At 45.0% G+C, this 19,713-nt stretch overlaps 1 protein-coding gene across 1 annotated transcript; it reads left to right on the forward strand.

Annotated features, from left to right (window-relative positions):
* Nucleotides 1–14,145: 14,145 nt before the first annotated feature.
* Nucleotides 14,146–17,358, forward strand: LOC139352763 (uncharacterized). The gene is made up of 6 exons (XM_070995393.1): nucleotides 14,146–14,477; nucleotides 14,537–15,668; nucleotides 15,750–15,894; nucleotides 16,313–16,522; nucleotides 16,765–17,054; nucleotides 17,119–17,358. Exons 1-6 carry the CDS (start codon nucleotides 14,146–14,148, stop codon nucleotides 17,356–17,358), a joined length of 2,349 nt encoding a protein of 782 aa, XP_070851494.1.
* Nucleotides 17,359–19,713: the final 2,355 nt, after the last annotated feature.

The raw sequence follows: 19,713 nt of genomic DNA on the forward strand, positions 1-19,713 counted from the left end.
GGTTATCTACCTGTCCGAAGAAAACCATCTGGACCAATCATACGATTTGGAAGGAGCCGTCGGTGGCACTCAGAAGTGGCAGAATTGCGGTATGCGTCATGTATAAGCCAGATGCACCGGCTAAGAACACCCAGGAGGATAGATACACCATCGCACATACAGTAACGAACCAACGAGATGGAGACTAGTCACCAGCTTCAAAAGGAGGTAGATCGAACCCAAAAGGAGTCAGGTTTGACAAATGGAACCTAAAGTTCCCGCCGCGGTATGACAGTTGAAAGTTTTCTCTTCCGCTATGACCGGTTGCAAGAGTTGTATGGCATAAGCCGGCAACATGTCGTTAGCGAATTCCATATTCTACTGGCTGGAGCGGCCACTAAATTGTATTAGCAACTGATAAAGGACAAAGCAGAAGAATTCGACTTCAACTACTTTACGTTGACACAGAAGATTACACAAGCGTTTTCCACTACCGGAAGTGACCTTATGAAAGTCAAGGAATTAATGGAACGCTAGAAAGGGCCGCACGAAACCTTCAGCCATTATGTTTCGGATATGCCCAACTTCCATATTAGACTAAAATATAAAGTCGCCGAAGATAAATTTGTCGAGTTGTTAAAAGATAACATGAACTCCCAGATGGGCGGCTTGCTGCTAACATCACCGACAACTTCGTTAGCGGAATTCTAAGGGGAGGGCTAAAAAATACTGCGAAAACATGCGCAGCATTACAAAGTTGTAATAATAATACAAAAATTAATTCACCTTGCTTTACTTGGAAAGTGCTCTATATATCATCATTAACTATGAATAAATCTAACATTTTTAATAAATATAATATAATCGATCGTCATTTAATTCAAAGGATTAAACAATTTGCAATGACCAAGAACTGGTCATCAATGGGGAATTTTTGAATATCAACTTTGGTCCCTTATGTTGCCATATCATTTTGATTTCTTCAAACATATCAAATTGAAATTTCGAACATACCAATTTGGTATTTTTCAAATTCATATTTTCGAACAAATAAATTTTTTATTTGTCATACCAGGTTGATATGTCCTTGACAGATGACTCCCAGAGAAGTGGAACTTGTACAGCTTGGCATCCTGGCCAGCCATTTACGACTTCAGCAAGTCCACGGAAGACAACGCAGAACCGCAGCACTGGCCGACCTGAAAGAGGCAACGTATCCCAGAGGAACCCAGGAACTAACACAACAGAAGCACGATGACCACGAAGATCCTGTGGATACCGTAGAATAAGCTACGAGCAATTTACGAGACAGGCCACTGAGAATGGCCACTTGATGGGAGGTGCGCCTTCCCAACGTCCTTACTCCCCTAAGGGGGAAGTGCTGCACAAACTAACCCTCCGGAAAACTAACCACTAATTGATCCGTCTTAGTCCATCTTGACCCGTCTAACAAAACGATAGGTAAACCACTTTGGAAAACCCAAAACTAATCCATTGTCTCTTCACAGATTCGACGACGGGGAATTCCCCTGATTGGTGGCACATGATCAAGTGCGTGGAGCCCCGTGCCCCGGGCCCGAGCCCAGGGAAGCCGCGCTAGACCGCAGCGTGCCCCACCTATGGCGGCTGGAGAATGGCGTCTTGCTAGAGTACCCTTGGGAGAAGGACGACAACGAAGCGGACACCAACATGCCAAGCTAGCCGACCAATACGTCAAGCGGGCTGACCAACCCGACCCCGGAAGGCATCGTCACCACCGACGGCGAGGACAACCGTCCCACCGCTCCGCCGACACCAGCCTCTTCCGGAGAGGAGAGAGCGGGTGAGTGGGAGTTAAGCAGCCTGGTGAGCACGGTAGACTCCGGCACGAGCAGCACCGGGAACGAAAGCCCACTTAAGACTCGAGTCCGGGAGGAGCTCTATCGCGAGAGCCCAACATACTCCGAGAGATACGTTGGTGAGGAGCAACCGTGGGTACACACGCCCCTACACCCACCAGCGCAGCAAGGCAGTCGTAGGCAACTGCGGCGAGCCACCCGAGCCTGGCTGGAGGTGTTCCTCGAACTCACTGGAGGCGACGCCGATGAGGAGATGCCAGCCTTGGAGGCGTTTCTCGAGCCCACTGGAGGCGACGCCGATGAGGAGATGCCAGGCCTGGAGGCGTTCCTCGAACCCACTGGAGGTGACGCTGATCAGAAGATGCCAGCCCTGGTGGCAGACGAGCAGCCCAACACCAAGGTTACAGCCACAGAGGCGGACGATGAAGACAAAGGAGAGGAACCACCCATTTTCGCGAGCTGGGCGGAAGAGATGGACTGGGTGGAGCAGCAAAAACGATCCCTCGAACAGGACGGTGTAGATCTCCCGGCCCAGGACCAAGCAGAAGCCGCACCTGCGCAGGACGCAGCGGCGTTGCGCCGCGACGACCGCTCCCGCCAAGCAACGCCGGAGGGCGAGGAGTGGACCCACCACATTGGCGCAACAGGGTGGAGGGGAACCGCCACATCATCCGGGTCCACATCAATAAGGACGAGATCACTATTTCGCAACGCCCCCCGAAGTAGGAGGGGAATGTAAGGAACCATACGGCTCCTCACAAATAAAAGTATTAGTACATAAGTTAAGTATTAATCGTAGGTTAAGACTAGACACGAACACCCACACACGATAGTCAAGCGGAACACCCACCGCTAGCGAGCCCAAAGCTCACCTCACACGCACACACAAAGCGAGAACTCCCCACGAAAAACTGGCACGCGCCAACTCCAGCCATAGGAGTGAGGGAGAGGACAATAAGATCGCGACATACGCGGGACTTCGTACGCCAGCGAAGTCAACCCCAGAAAACTGGCACACCAGGGGCCCGCTCAAGTGCGAGCGTGAGGTAGATAAGATCATGGAAGTTTCGAGAAAACAGTGTCAAGACAAGAAGCTGGACACAAACTGGGAGTCAGTGATTTGCGAGTGGTCGATTGACACGGACGCAAAATCGTGAAGCGATCCACATTTTAGGCTCAGGCGAGTGGCGACGAAGGAGGAGTACAGCAGGGACAACAAGAACAGGACAAACCAGCGGTCGTTTGACGCTGGCCCGGCAGGAGCAGAAGCAGCAGGACGAGGACAAGGACGGTGTAGATCTCCCCGCCCAGGACCAGCGGCGAGAAGATAGGCGCCGCAAGACAAGGAAAACACACGAACCCGACGCCACGTGTGTGCAGGAGTGAGATGGGTGAGTGAGATGCAAGACCCGCACCGAGTGGTCACGAAAACTTCCAAGCAGGCCATCAACCACGTGTTTGGAAGGTTTTCCGATCTCGATGCGGTGTTACAAGGTTAGGGTAGGTTAGAGACGCCCCTTGAATTATGTGTTCAAGTGCTAGATCTAGAAATTAAGCTACGAGAAAAATATGTAAGAAACTTGCGAAAGGCAATATTTCAGCAGAGATACTAAAACGAGGAATATGAAGAAAACTCTTGAATAAAACCTGTATTGTCGACATAAAATTTATATTAAAATCTTACATCTTACGGACAAGCCGACCAGAAAATACCCTTATTTTAGGCTGAGCCCAGAATAAGTCTCGTCTCCGGAGTTGCTTACCACTTGCCGGCGCCCCTGCCCCACCAGTGACTGCCTGCGGTACAGTAGGGACTCCAACAAGGTTGGCCAAAAGAGCACATGTGACCCCCTCGGCGAATACTAAGGGAGATCAGGCGTGCCGGCTAGATCGCATTTTGCCCCTTCCAGGCCACTTGTGGCGCTTGCCATATTGATCGATTAAATGGGGCGGATAACTTCCACCTAATGTCCGCCTACCAGTTATCTCCAATCCATGTCCCATCCTTTATACATTTTTCTGTAAAGGGGATCCTGACCAGACTGAGCCGCATCCCAGCCTAAGAAACTACTTTACACTGCTCAAACGCATCTAAAGTACCTTCCCCGAGTCACAGAAGTTCTAAAAGCAGCGGGATGATCTAAAGGTATGTATAAGGCAAAGATTTGCTTCAAGTCCCTGATGTACCTTGGTTTTATCGTTGGTGGAGGGCGGCTAGGGATGGATCCAGGACGAGTGGCAGTGATCAGGAGGATGCCAGAGCCGAGAACCAAGAAGGAGGTGAGAGCGTTCTCCGGGACTGCTTGTTTTATAAAGGAACTCACGACTTTGGCCATTCCGCTCAAAGAATCGCCGAAGAAAACTTCTAACTCAAAGTTTTCTTTGAGTTCAGAGGCCCAGGTTGCCGGTTTGTCCTTGTAAATGACCTTAACGACAAGATCAGTCTTTGTGCATGCGAACTTCAAGGGACATTCTTCATTCAATGCTATGTGTCACCCGTTGAAGTCGGGGTGGTGCTTTTTTCAGAGAGACGACGACGGACAGGAACAGCCGGTTGCCTTTTAATTGGCGAGGATGAATAGGCATTAGCTGAATTACATCGTTACCGAGGAAGAGTGTCTCGCTGCTCTCATGGGTAGTCAAAGGGATGCCATTCACCTGCATCACAGATCACGCAAGCTTGAATTGACTCATGTTTGTGAAGGGGAAGGTTGGTACGGAGGTCAATACATCTTCAAGGATTCCACTCCAATATAGAGCACCGGAAAAGAAGCAAAACGTCGTGGCAGACACCCTTTTGTGTGGAAGATCTAGCATTGGATGCGACAGAGTTGTTGGGTTTCGAAACCATCGAGTTCTTTGGAGAAAAATACCTGAAGTTAGTAAAGGATGTGGGGAAGGACTTGAAAAACTTACCGGACTTAAAGATCGAATGAGCTTGCACATACGGACCCAACAGCTTCTCATGGCGGAAGGAGAAAGCCTCTGGAAAACATGCGACGGCAGTACTACTGGCCAGTTATGTTCGGGAGTTTGTGCGTGGGTGCGAAGGCACCAAATTTCCAGAAGCAAGTCGGTGTTGGAGAAAGAGACCAGACGGAACAGCCATTCCAGAAACTATGCATCGACTTCCTTTGGAAATATCCAAGGTCGAAAAAAATTCTTGCCTAGATTTTTAACGTCGTGGATCACTTAACCATATAAACGTTGTTGAAGGCCATAAAGGAAGCTACTGCCTCGAACGTTGAAGATTTCCTCATTCACGAGACGTTTTACGAATTCGGCATCACGGAATTATTAAACTCGGACAATGGTATGCAGTTAAATTCCAAGATCTTCGAAAAGATGCAGAGTTTCGGGATCACACAATTTAGTAAGCCTCTCTCTTCTCCAACATAGCGAGAATAAATATTTAAAGTGCCTGGAAAACAATATAAGTAGTTTCTTACTTACCCAATATATAATCATATGTTGTCGAATTATTCAGCGTTTACGTTGCTGATCGGGTGCTTAACAATTATCAAGATGATTCTGTGATACTGAGCGAAAAATTGTGTGCCTTTATTAATCATCACGGAGGTGCAAACTTTTCTAATAGGAGGTGGCCTAAAAAGAGGGCCAACTACATAAATGAAGGGGGCCAAGAAAAAGGTTTCATTCCAACCCAGCACCGGAAGAGTGACCCGAGCAACAACGCGAGGGGAGAATCAGCAACCCCGGAGTGCGAGCGCTCCAAGGCTAGCCGATTCACCTAAAAGAGAGTCGTGGGAGCTCTCACATTATCAATGGCGACAGGTTATCTACCTGTCCGAAGAAAACCATCTGGACCAATCATACGATTTGGAAGGAGCCGTCGGTGGCGCTCAGAAGTGGCAGAATTGCGGTATGCGTCATGTATAAGGTCAGCGCAAAATGGACCGCTATTACCGCCCCAAATTATTCTAAGTCCCACCGATAGTTTTCAAAAAGCCAGATGCACCGGCTAAGAACACCCAGGAGGATAGATACACCATCGCACATACAGTACCGAACCAACGAGATGGAGACTAGTCACCAGCTTCAAAAGGAGGTAGATCGAACCCAAAAGGAGTCAGGTTTGAAAAATGGAACCTAAAGTTCCCGCCGCGGTATGACAGTTGAAAGTTTTCTTTTCCGCTATGACCGGTTGCAAGAGTTGTATGGCATAAGCCGGCAACATGTCTTTGGCGAATTCCATATTCTACTGGCTGGAGCGGCCACTAAATTGTATTAGCAACTGATGAAGGACAAAGCAGAAGAATTCGACTTCAACTACTTTACGTTGACACAGAAGATTACACAACCGTTTTCCACTACCGGAAGTGACCTTATGAAAGTCAAGGAATTAATGGAACGCTAGAAAGGGCCGCACGAAACCTTCAGCCATTATGTTTCGGATATGCACAACTTCCATATTAGACTGAAATATAAAGTCGCCGAAGATGAATTTGTCGAGTTGTTAAAAGATAACATGAACTCCCAGATGGGCGGCTTGCTGCTTACATCACCGACAACTTCGTTAGCGGAATTCTAAGGGGAGGGTTAAAAAATACTGCGAAAACATGCGCAGCATTACAAAGTTGTAATAATAATACAAAAATTAATTCACCTTGCTTTACTTGGAAAGTGCTCTATATATCATCATTAAATATGAATAAATCTAACATTTTTAATAAATATAATATTATCGATCGTCATTTAATTCAAAGGATTAAACATTTAAGCCCAATTTCTGTGGACCAAGAACTGGTCATCAATGGGGAATTTTTGAATGTCAACTTTGGTCCCTTATGTTGCCATATCATTTTGATTTCTTCAAACATATCAAATTGAAATTTCGAACATACCAATTTGGTATTTTTCAAATTCATATTTTCGAACAAATAAATTTTTTATTTGTCATACCAGGTTGATATGTCCTTGACAGATGACTCCCAGAGAAGTGGAACTTGTACAGCTTGGCATCCTGGCCAGCCATTTGACATTGTTGAGAAATAGTTCGGTCATTTAATTGAACATCAATATTATTATAATTTTCTATTATTTGTTTTCTACATATAAGCTTTAAGTTCACACGCATAGCTGAAAATGCCCTAGATCTGCATAAGTATTGAATTATATAGTTAAATTTAAAATTTAAAACCTTTTGTAAAACCACTTTATTTGTAAACATAACAAAGTTTGGTTCTTTCGAGGAGCCAAATACCCGCGATTGATTTTGTGCTTCTTTGTTAATAATAAAAGACAAATAAGCCGCCTTTTTCGTTATGAACACAATAATGCATCAGACCATTCAACAACGTGGTGCACAGTAGCACTGCAACTATAGCTGGATCGTCTAGTAGCCACATTAAACCATTTTATGGAGCTCTCCGATGAATTAGTGGAATTTAACATGGAGGAGGTGTCTGAAGACCCTGGCTTGGATATACCTGAACACGAGAACAAGTTCTATTGCCCGTACGCTATTTTTAGTTAAGCCTTTAACGAGATGGGTGGTCAAGATCATGGACAGGACCAGCAGAAAATTTTGCTATGGAGTACAGTAGAACGTCTATTCGAGGTACAAAAACCAACTTCTGGAACTTATTTATACCTCATCGGGAGCAGCGAATTTAAGGTTTGAGAAAGTTCGGATTCCCGTATACAAATAAGACGATTGGAGCCAGTTTAGTGATTTGTTCTTTAGTTCAGTAGATAATAACGAAAAACTTTCCAAGTGGCAAAAGTGGTATTATCTAAATCTTATTTAGATGGTGAAGCACTGTCCTTAATTTATCATATTGCCGTTTGTATTGAGATTTTTTTCAAGATGCGTGGGAGAAATTTGAAAATCGTCATATCTTTTATTCAGAATTTTCTTTCGTTGCCAACCGCTAATATTTGAATATCACTGAGTTGCGTAGGGTAATTGACTCTGCCGACGAATGTATCCAACAAACTAACTGTAGTGTGTCGTCCAAGGAAGCAGTCACCATAAATGATTTATTCACTATTCTTTTCGCTCATTGTGACACTTTGGGGTCTTGTCAGGACGCCGCCAAGTCGCTTGTTATGCAAGTGGATCACATCAGTATTCTTGCAAATGTTTATATTGTCAAGAAGTAATGGGCGAAAATCAAATATAAGTTCGGCAGCAAAGAGCTTGCGACAGTTAGCTATATTGGAACCGACTTCCAATATCGGAACGCAACTCTTCGACCTGCGTACGAGACTTGCCAACTTCCTAAAAAAAGTAACCCCCAAGCGACTGCGGGAATACTTTTTTTCCAACGATCGGTGAACAAAACAGAAGTTCTAGAATTTTCTTCAGCGAAAACCCCAAAGTTTTCATCCGTCCGCCTACGGTACAAGTGTACGTTGTTTTGTTACGAATACGCTTTTAAAAGCGTAATTCCAGCTTATACATCCGTCCGCCTACGGTAAAAGAGCCGTTGTATTTCGCATACGAATACGCGCTCAAAGTGCATAATTGACTTGAATTTTGTAAACGTACGCCTACGGTAAAAGTGCTGCTACGTTTGTGTATTTCGCTCAAGTATTTCAAGTAAAAACATCAGCTCTAGAGAGTATTCTGGTCTCTGTGAGTATTTCATAACGCGCACCCCAAGCCCCTCATATGAAAATATGCTGATTTAGATTTTGTTCCACATTACCGTCAAAACAGACCCTATGGGGAAGCCTGAGTGATGACTCTAGGCGTAAAGGAGCGAACATGGGAGAGCTGTAAAACCTAAATGTAGAAAGAAAAGCGATAGGCGAATTACATGGTCAGCGTCCCGGAGAACCCACTAAAAGCCACAGTGAGGTTAGATTCGACATGTGCAGCAGACCCCAGTAAGGTTAAGCTGGATGTGTGCAGAAGTGAGGTTAATTTCGACCCATGGACATCTGAAGGCAGCAACGCTCACATGTTAGGAGACGCAACCGCATTATTTATTTTTTGCTTCGGTAATCTTTTGTTGTGATTTTGTTAGATTTGTTAGACAGCGCTAATTCAATTTAACGTAATGTTAAACCTTTATTTTACAACAAACGCAGTCCTGCGATGGCTGACCAATTTGTAGAACAACGGATTGAGTTTAGCAAGTATAATTCTTAAGCAACGTACGTAACAGATGCATGGGTTGAGATAATTCGGTAGCATTAGTATTAGGGATTGACACAACTCGGCTATGGCAACCATGGTAGGGAGGGTAAAGAGCCAGCCTCTCAACAACATCAGAAAGTGCTTTTAAAGAATGTAGACATACACCACAACCTATAAACCCATTTAATAGTTGAACAATAGTTAGAATCAAAAGTACAAGTTTATGATAAAGGGACTATGTAATATATTAGTGTGATGGACGTCCAGAGATTGATTGCCAAGAACTCACCCCGTCCCGTCTGACTGCTAGCCCTAAGACGGGTCCCGCCGGCGTTCAAAATTTGGATAGAGAGGAAGTACTAGGTGGATCCATTACAACGAATTCTAATAGGATTCGCGATCAAGAATAGAAGTTGCCCATTCCTTACACTACTACCTTTTTGGAAAATATCCGCTAGAACGCTGCACCCACGCCCACCATTACAAATATTGGCGCTCAACAACGTGGGGCATGTCACTAGTAAGTGTGGCTCGTCACTAGTAAAATTTTGGCAGTTACCAATATAATTATTGGCAAGCTGAAATTAAACGAATGGCACCCCAAGGCCTGATGCTGATAAGCTTTTTAGAGTTGTTAGTGATCAGATTTTTTTAGAAACCCTTGGAGAACAGTGGATAGCTTTTATGTATGCAGCAGCGAGCGAGTTATAGTAACTTTTAATTACTGCTCCTGATGGTGATAAGATTTTAAATAAACACTTGATGTCTTCTGTTCGGTTGTTACAAATGGAATAATCTTTATTGTGGCTTGAGATTCAAACCAAACCTCCGCCAAAGAATTTTATGTGTTTACAATTATGTATGTGTGGGTGTGTAAATGCTAACAAAGTATTTTCTAGAGCTCTGCTGAGTGGGTGTCGTTTAGCAACATCCTGCCTTGTGCTGATGTTGCATTTCTTATGTCGATCCTATGTGGGACAACGAACGGCTAGCTGCCGGTCACTGTCCAATTGAAAAAAGGTAGCACGGGGAGGTTTAGGCGGTGGCGTAGTTGATGGTACCGGTATGGTAACTCCTCCCCCCCGAGAGTGGAGCGATGGCCACATCTGTGGTATATCCAGCGACATTGTGCAGAAAAGCATTGGGGGTGAAGATGGTTTTTGTTTTTCTAATTCTCCATATTGCCAGTACCGTTATCGTTAGAAGCACCAACATACCGTATATTACGGAAAAATGTCTTTCCTGTACTTTTCCTAGGTACACTACTTTTTTGAGGTTTATCATATCTTCGAGATGTAAAACTTCTGGTTTAACTCCTGTTTGGTGTTATTTATAAGTATGTGCTTACTTTATGTTCCATAACTTGGCCATCATACTTTATGCCATTTATTTCGATCGAACAGTTTGCATATTTTTCTCCACATGTGTTGTTTACAGGTAAGTCCAAGGCATTGAAATGAATATGTGTCAATCCTCAGGTGCCAAAACCATTTCTCTCCCCTCTAGATTTACTGAGTCGCATATTGGTGGTTTGTTCATTAAAATCTTCTTAAACACTCCTTTCCCTTTATATCAACACAAAACTCTTCGCTCTCGCAAATAAAAGTTTCATGAACTTTTGAAGATTGGTTGTTAAAGAAGCTTATTTTATACTTCTTAATTGCTACATAATTTGGTAATACTAATAAATGTGTCCCATTAATTGGAATTGGTATAACAAGATATAACTGATAGACAGTTGGCTCAAAAATTGGAGCTCTTACCCTAGATATTATGTCTGTTTCATTTATTTGGGCCTGTATATTTATTAGTTCATATAATTGTTCGTTTGAACCAATTTTGAGCCCTTGACTCCCGGCAATCTGTATAATTCTATTTAATTCTGTCTCTGCTAAAATGAATTTAGGCACAATGCGAAGTTTCGCTAACAATATGCTCTCCGCAATATTGTTCAAGTGCACTGTTAACAAATCAATACTGTAACTAATCCTATTCAAATGCTGGAGCATTTGTCATTCCAAATGGCATCCTTACATATTCAAAGTGCCCATTATCTGTTGTAAATGCTGTTTTTGGAATGTCCTGTTTTTCCATCTCAATCTGATGGTATCCGCTAGCCAAGTCTAATACCGAGAAATACATGGCCTTTTCCAGTTTATCAAGTACTTCGCCAATTACTGGCATCGGATACCAATCCTTTACTGTCTTCTCATTCAACTTCCTAAAATCGACCACCAATCTCCACTTTTATTTTCCTGATAGGTCCATCTTCTTTGGTACTAGCCAAACTGCTGCACTCCAAGGTGAGTGACTGTGCCTAATAACTTCCTGTTCTAGCAACTCCTGTATCTGATTTTTCATTTCTTCCCTTTGTTTAAATCCATATCTGTATGGCTTTTTATAGATAGGAATATCATCCGTTGTTGGAATTGAGTGAGTTACCGCATTAGTAAATGTCAATTGATTTCCCTTTGTCTGAAAAATACTCGGAAATTCCGAACACAGTTTTTTAAGGCTTCCCGCCTCTTCTGTATTTAGATGCGACATATCCAACTTTGCATGCCTTTCTTCACCCCCGGGTAACTCCATTGTGTTTATTTCCCTGCCTACAAACTCCTGTTTAAATGGTCTAAGCATTTTGATTTCTACATAATCTTTGGAATCATATGCAGTGACAGCCAAGGGCTTTACCAGGTATAATTTCTTTTCTTTTCCTGTGAAATTAACAACTTCCAGGCCGGCTTGTCCCTTTCTTGCATAATAAATTCCACCAGTTATTTCTAAGCCTTCTTCCACTAGTGTTGTTTGTATCAAAAATGAACCATTGTTTATTGAAACTGGTAAGGTTACAATTGTTTTAGTCGCCTCCTCCAGGAAATGTATGTCAGTTACCCTATTGGGCTTCAAATGGACCTTAACTGTGCCTGTCTTAGTTCTTAATACGAGATTTTCTAAATGCGTTTCTTTGTTTTTGTTCATTTTATGCCTTTATAAATTGTATAGTTATTATATATGTGCACCCTTTTTTTTCTATTTAAACCACACACCTCACTTCCATCACATCATTATTTTAAACTTACTGTTGCATATAAATTATAAAAATAATTGTTTTTATCATTTCGGTCCTTCTCAGTTCTCCGGGTATGGTATGTCCTTTTTCCTCCTTCCGGCTGATAGGTTCGGCTGCGCCAGTTATAGTAACTTATAAATACTGCTCCTGATGGTGATAAGATTTTAAATAAACACTTGATGTCTTCTGTTCGGTTGTTACAAATGGAATAATCTTTATTGTGGCTTGAGATTCAAACCAAACCTCCGCCAAAGAATTTTATGTGTTTACAATTATGTATGTGTGGGTGTGTAAATGCTAACAAAGTATTTTCTAGAGCTCTGCTGAGTGGGTGTCGTTTAGCAACATCCTGCCTTGTGCTGATGTTGCATTTCTTATGTCGATCCTATGTGGAACGAACGGCTAGCTGCCGGTCACTGTCCAATTGAAAAAGGGTAGCACGGGGAGGTTTAGACGGTGGCGTAGTTGATGGTACCGGTGTGGTAACTAGCGCGTTGTTTGATAGGACAGTCGATTTATTCACGACCGGAATATCGACCGCAAACATCAGTTTACTAGTGTAATCAGCTTGCTTAAAACATAAATATGCATCAGCATGCGATAACACCTGCATATACAAAAGGAATAGCAGAACTGATACACATGTCCGCTTGTTTTCTGTAATCCTTTGTACAAATCAACAAGTGTAGCCAAACTCGATCTTGAACTAAAGTTTTAAGGTTTAGAAGAAAAGAGGATGATAGTTGGTGGAGTTAAATGTCGTAGTTGTAGTGTTGACCAAGGAATTGCCGTAACTAAAGTTTTATCATATCAGAAAAACTTTAGGGAAAAGTTCGGGTTCAGCGCTGACCGCACCGTAGCAGAAACGCAGAAGGCATTTGCTGCACTTGTGGGTGCAGGATCGTTTCCAGAGTCGGTGTGGAAACGGCTCGCTCAGCTACTGGAACAGTACAACTCGAGAGCTGTAAGTCTCAACCGACTGGGTGGCGACGAACGCTTCACGCCGGATGCCAAATCGACCCAAGTTAGTCAGAGTCAGGTTCCATGCCTCTCCCGGTAGACTGATAACTTTATCGAGGAGTCCATTCCGGCACGTCACGAGATCTCATTGCCCCACCACTCGAAAGCCGCGGCGTGCCGAAGCCGCCAGATTTAGAAGTCCCAGTAACCGTCACTCTGCCCCGACATTTACTAGCCGAGGAACTTGGGGAGAAAATAGCAACATACGGAATTAACCAGGAGGAGGTACCCCGAGCCATGTCAGAAATTTTGGAAGGTAGGGCAGCACGATTGTTCCGCACGAGCCGCTTACAGACGGTTACGTGGGTAGAATTTCGGGCCGAATTCCGGAGTTTCTTCCTGCCCCCACGTTACTTCGAGCGTCTAGAGGACGAGATCCGAGCCCACATATGGGGAGTGGACGAGACATTTAAGGACTATTTGGTCGATACCAAAAGAAGAAGAACTCTATCGGGTCTACTAAAATATGGCACCAAAATATCGACAGTATATAAGACGCCACGAGTTTGAGACACTGGAGCATGGGAGTGTGAGGCAGCTGACGTCAAGTCGCGCACGGATTCCCAGGACGGGGACTACGGACCGGGATAGGGCCAACCCTCGTCTGACGCCGAAACCCTTTCGAAACCCTGGGTAATCATTCAAGGAGGCAACGCAACTCATCGGATGATCAGGCAGCCCCTATCAAACAACGAAGTACAGCGAGCTTGTGGTATATGCGGAGAAGTAGGTCACTTTATGCGGGGTTGTACTAATGCACGCCTGAACTTTTGTTAGGATTGCGATCGTAGGATTGTCGATTGTTGTCGCCGAAACGCCACGGGAAACGAACAACGTCTTCGCCGAGATGCGGGCGCAGCGGAGATGAGCGAAATAACAGCCCGACACCAAGAAACACACCGTTAAGGATAAACAACGGCCTGATCACCGCTACCATACGGATCGGAGCATCGAGGACTTTTGCGAGCGAAGGATATGCTCGCATGATAGCAAGGCCGGAGGAGATGCAAGAGATCATCACTTCAATAGCGTTAGCTGATCGGTCAAGTCTGGCAGTGAAGAAGTTATGGCGTACTCGTGTAGAATTAGCTGGCACGCAAGTGTGGATGCCGTTATAAGTGACGCCAACCATGTTGGATCGCGTGATATTAGGTATGGATTTCTTGGCGGCGATGGGATCGCGGATACAGTGTGGAGGAGCCGCCCTTAAGGTAAAATTAGGCCCGTCGGCGGAAGACCCCCGACTGCGGCCAAGTAAAATCGATCTGATGTCGTCAGAGGATACGAACCCAGGAGCACTCGAAGAATGGAGTACGAAGGTTCCGAAGAGACAGCAATCGGGCGACAAGGGCACTACGTATACGGAGCGGAGTGAGGCCCCCGCGCACAAGCGGATCATGCGTCAGATGACCGCACTCAAGTGGACGAATTGCTTCGCGAAGATGCCATCGAACCGCACAGCGTGCCCATAGTATTGGTCAAGACGAATACGGGTGAATGGCGCATGTGTGCTGATTGCAGACAATTGAACGCTCACTCAGTGCCCGACGCGTACCCCGTCCCCAGGATCAATCACATCCTGGAAATACTACGTCAAGCCCGATTTATTTCGACGCTAGATTTAAAGCACGGTTATTGGCAGATACCCATGGCCAAAGACAGCCGCCAATTCACGGCCTTCACCGTTCCGGGCAGAGGCCTATACCAATGGAAATTCATGCCCTTCGAACTTCTCTCGGCCAGCGCAACTTTCCAACGCGCTTTGGATAGCATGTTTGGTGCGGACATGGAGCCGTTCGCCTTCGCCTATTTGGACGATATCATCGTTATAGGCGCCACGGAGGAACAAGATTTGGCCAACCTGGCCGAAGTCTTCCGCAGGCTGCGGAGGGCGAACCTGAAGGTAAACCCAAAGAAGTGCGCGTTCTTCAGGCGGAGACTAGTTTACCTAGGCCACGTGATTAGTGCAGAAGGAGTCCAGACCGACCCGGTGAAAGTGACGGCCATTACCAACCTGAAGCCCCTTACCTGTCTCAAGGAGCTTCGGCAGTGCCTAGGCATGGCGTCTTGGTATCGCCGGTTCGTCCCGAACTTCGCGTCTGTGGTACAGCCAATGACGGCCCTGTTGAAGAAGGGTCGGAAGTTGGCATGGAGCCACGAACAGCAGAACGCGCTAGATGAGGTGAAAAGGAGTTTAACCACTGCCCTCGTGTTAGGGTGTCCCGACTTCGACAAGACGTTTGTGTTGCAAACTGACGCTAGTGACGTGGGACTAGGAGCAGTCCTGTCGCAAGATATCGAAGGATTGGAGAAAGTCATCGCTCACGCGAGTCGTCGACTCACAGCCACGGATGGCAATTACACAACAACAGAGAAGGAGTGTCTGGTCATCATATGGGCCATTAGGAAAATGCGGTGTTACTTGGAAGGTTATCGGCTCGAAGTTGTTACCGATCACTTAGCCCTCAAGTGGTTGAACTCCATCGAAAGCCCCTCTGGTCGGATAACAAGATGGGCGCTGGAGTTACAACAGTTCAAGTTCGACGTGCGTTACCGACGAGGCAAATTGAACGTGGTGGCAACAACAACCGACAACCCTTTGATGTCTTGCAACAGACCGCCGAAGTGGAGACACCCTGTAGATGGATCCAAGGTATGAAAGTTAAAATTAGAGAATGCCCCGAGAAGTTCTCAGATTACGTAGTGGAAAACGGACAACTCTAACGGAATCTAGGGCACAGAGCTGATGACGAGGACTACTTCCCGTGAAAACTGTGCGTCCCTAGCCCACGCAGAGTCCGAGTCCTACGAGAATGTCTCGACGCGCCCACGGCTGGGCATCTGGGGGTCCGAAAGACCGTTTCTCGACTGTCTCAGAGGTATTTCTGGCCCGGAATGCTTAGAGACGCGAAACGTTACGTCCAGCGCTTCGAGTCGTGTCAGAAGTTTAAAACCGCCCACACGAAAGCGGCGGGCAAAATGTTAGCCCGCGTAACAAACGAACCGTTCGACTTATTATGCGATGACTTTGTCGGCCCGCTACCCTGATCGAAACACGGAAACACTATGTTCCTCGTATTTCACGACATCTTTCCCAAATGGGTGGATTTTATCCCATTACGAAAAGCTACTGCCACCCAGATCCAGAATGCTTTCCGGGAACGTATACTAGGTCGAGTCGGCATCCCTCGGAAGTTCATCTGCGATAACGGCACTCAATTTACCAGTCGCGTTTTGAGAAAGTATTTCCATACGCTGGGGGTAGAGATCCAATATACGGCTCCATACTGTCCACAGGAGAGACGATGATAGCCCGACTCACCGAGGGGGACCAAAGTTCCTGGGACGAGCTATTGCCGGAAATAGCACTCGCCATCAACGCAAGCGTATCGGACTCTACGGGGTTCAGCCCCGCTTTTCTGACGCAAGGACGCGAGCCCCGACTCCCTACCATGTTGTACGACGAGGTCACCCCCGGATCTGCGGTGATAGCTAAGGACCCCGAAGGTAAAGCGCTCCAGCTTAGAGGAATCTTCGAAATTGTCAGGTCCAATCTCCAACGTGCATTCCAAGAACAAGCATGACATTACAGTGGAGAGCGAAGCTCGGGGATAAAGTTTGGTTATGTCAACATCCTCTCTTGAAGGCGGCCGAAGGTTTCGCCGCCAAATTGGCCATTAAATATGACGGCCCCTACACCGTAACGAGGTTCACATCCCCTAACCTCGTCCTTTTGTGATGTCCTGGAGAAAGACGCTCCGCCAACATCAGCCAGCTGGAACCCTACTACACGGAAGATGTCGAGAACGCAGCCGCAGAAGAAGGGAACGAGACTATCCAAGGAGATGACTCGAGAGAACAAGCAGGGTGGAAGGACACACCAAGAATGGCGGCCAAGATGAAGAGGAGACGAACGACGGCGCAGAGGCTCGGTTTGCGGGCATGTGGAGGCGACAAGCCACTCGATCCTCGGCAACTTACCACGTCGAAGACGTCCCCACCATCGCGAGCGACCCTGACGAGCGCGCCGAGCCTCGCGGTACTCGAGAGGTCGTCGTCCAGAGTGGTCAAAGCATGACGCATCTCAAGGAGACCACAAGCAGCCTTGGCCCAGACGAGATCCTCGAGCCGGTCACACGAGGTATACCGAGTCCTCCCGACGCCCTTCCATCGAGCACACCTATCACCGCATGGTCGAGGGCCAAGTCTGTCATTGGGAAGGACGTGCCTCGATGATGTGCATCGAGGTCAAGTCCATCACAATCGAGGCACCCTGGATACGCGCCGGAAGTCTTTACGTGGACGAACCTCCGTCACCACCACCACCGCCCGCATTGGGATGAGACGCGACGTTCCATTCAGAGCCAATTCCGACCTCCCCGACTGCCCCGCCAGACACGCCGTTGACCGAAGGTCGGGGTCCTCGATCAGGTGTTGACCGAGATCCAGGAAACCGGTTGGGACGGGTCGTTAATGGAGGAATTGACCTCTTCCGCATTAGCAGGAGAAGACGCGACCCCTTAGGTATCTCCGGACGAGCTAGGTCCGTTGCCAGAAGGCTGGACCGGGGCGGGCGAACTAAGCCTACTGTAGTGAGAACGCATTCTTTTTGTAGTTTTAATTTTTTTTTTTTTGTATTCAGGAGCAGCATTAATGCCGCTTCCAACGTCAAGCTGTTTCTGATTTAACAATTTGCCTTAGGATCTAAGTAAGCCTAAGTTTCGTAGCTGCGCTGCCTACAGTTGGACGGCAGAGAGACGGCTATGTATATCTTATGTATATCAAGTGTATTTAATTATGCTCTCTTTAGCTGGAGCGCGAGGGTATATGTATGTACTTGAGTTTGGCTGAGCGGCCGGCGTGTGCAACAGAATGCTGACACTTGCACATTCTGTGAGCGCGCCGATCGACTCATGTTTCGGCCACTTGGTTTTTTGACCGGGCCTTTGTTTATGTAAACACTGCAACAAAGTGTTACAGTGTGTTTGCTTTAAGTACTCTTGGTACAGTAGATATTCAGTATATGTGCACACTACATCTCCCTCCTTTTGAAAAATAACGTAATATTATGAAGTTAATTTATTAGTATATTTTACTTAAAGGAATAATTATTATTTTTTTAAAATATTTTTTAAAATTTTTATTTTTGATACAAAGAGATTGAACCAGGAATAATATTCGTATTTAAAGAAAAAGTATTTCTAAGCATGGCCGTGCTAAATGCAATTATGAAGTAAACATTTTTAATCTATCCTTATGAACTGTTTGTTTTTTGTTCTTATTATTTGTTATTATAATGTTACTTCTTTCTCCTATTTCCGTTACTTTATACGGACCGGTATATTGATAATCTAACTTATGACCTGTTTCATTCCTTAAAAGGACTTGATCACCTACTGATATATCTATGTTTTTTATTTTCTGATCATATACTATCTTATTATTCGCCTTATTTTTTTCTATCATTATTCTAGCTCTTTTGTATGCTACTTCTAATCTATATTTACTTTCCTTAGCATAGTCATCTATATTATATATGGGTTCTATATTTTCTATACTATTAAATTGTTTTGGTAAATAATTTGTTTTACCAAGTACTAGCACGTATGGACAATAATTATATGCCATTGAAGGGGTCGTGTTGAAACAAAAAACGAAATATTGAAGCCATACGTCCCAATCAGTTTTATCAACAGATATATATGAGCGTATGTATTCATTGAAAGTTCTATGACTTCGTTCTATGGTTCCTACTGTCTGGTGGTGGTGTGCCGTAGATGTTATATTTTCAATTTTTAGATATTTGCACAAGTCATTTATAAATGAATTCTTATATTCTGTACCCATGTCCGTAATGAACGTCTTCATTGGACCGTACTTCAGAATAAATGATTCAAAAATTGCTTTAGCGACAGTGTTCGCGTTTTTATTTGGAACTGGTATAGCAACTAAATATTTAGTCAGGTCACATATTAGAGTGACTGCATACCCATTGCCATTTCCTGATTCTGGAAGTGGACCAATAGTGTCCACTATCACTCTGTCAAAAGCATTTATAGGCGTATTAGTTATTATCAATGGAGTCTTATTGTGCTTAGTTATTTTAGCTTTTTGGCATTTCTGAAATTTTCGTATATATTCAGTAATATCTCGAGTCATACCTTTCCAAAAATAATGTCTATTGACCTTGGCCAAGGTTTTTGTAATGCCAGTATGTCCTCCTTGTATTGGATCATCATGGAATTTAGACAGAATTGCTTCTTTCTCGTCTTGTTTTTCTATAAGGGCCACCGGGTTGAGTAGCGCTACTCTTAAGGTATTCAATATCTTGTTGCCAATTTGTTTAAAATTATCTATTGATACATGTTCAAAGATATTTTCCCACGGTGTCATTTTGAGTTGGCTGATTTTGTTTATACCGGCTTGCATTTCAAGCCTTTGGAAAAATTGACCTAAGTCTAGGATTCCATTGGTATATAAATCGCTAACATCATATCTTGCAGAAATTTTCCTACCATGTTTAAATAAAAATAGTGTTCGTACCCAAACGTACTCAACATGACCACACCCAACAAATCAAGCAGTAACCAAGTTGGGAACAGTACCAGGCACTCAGTAGCACTCACTGTAGACTAACTCACCGTCTCACCGACTCAACGGCTCACTGACCCGCCAATGCAGTCAGCACATATTGCAGT

This window comes from Drosophila suzukii, chromosome 3 (genome assembly GCF_043229965.1).
Source record: "Drosophila suzukii chromosome 3, CBGP_Dsuzu_IsoJpt1.0, whole genome shotgun sequence".
NCBI classification, from domain to species: domain Eukaryota; kingdom Metazoa; phylum Arthropoda; class Insecta; order Diptera; family Drosophilidae; genus Drosophila; species Drosophila suzukii.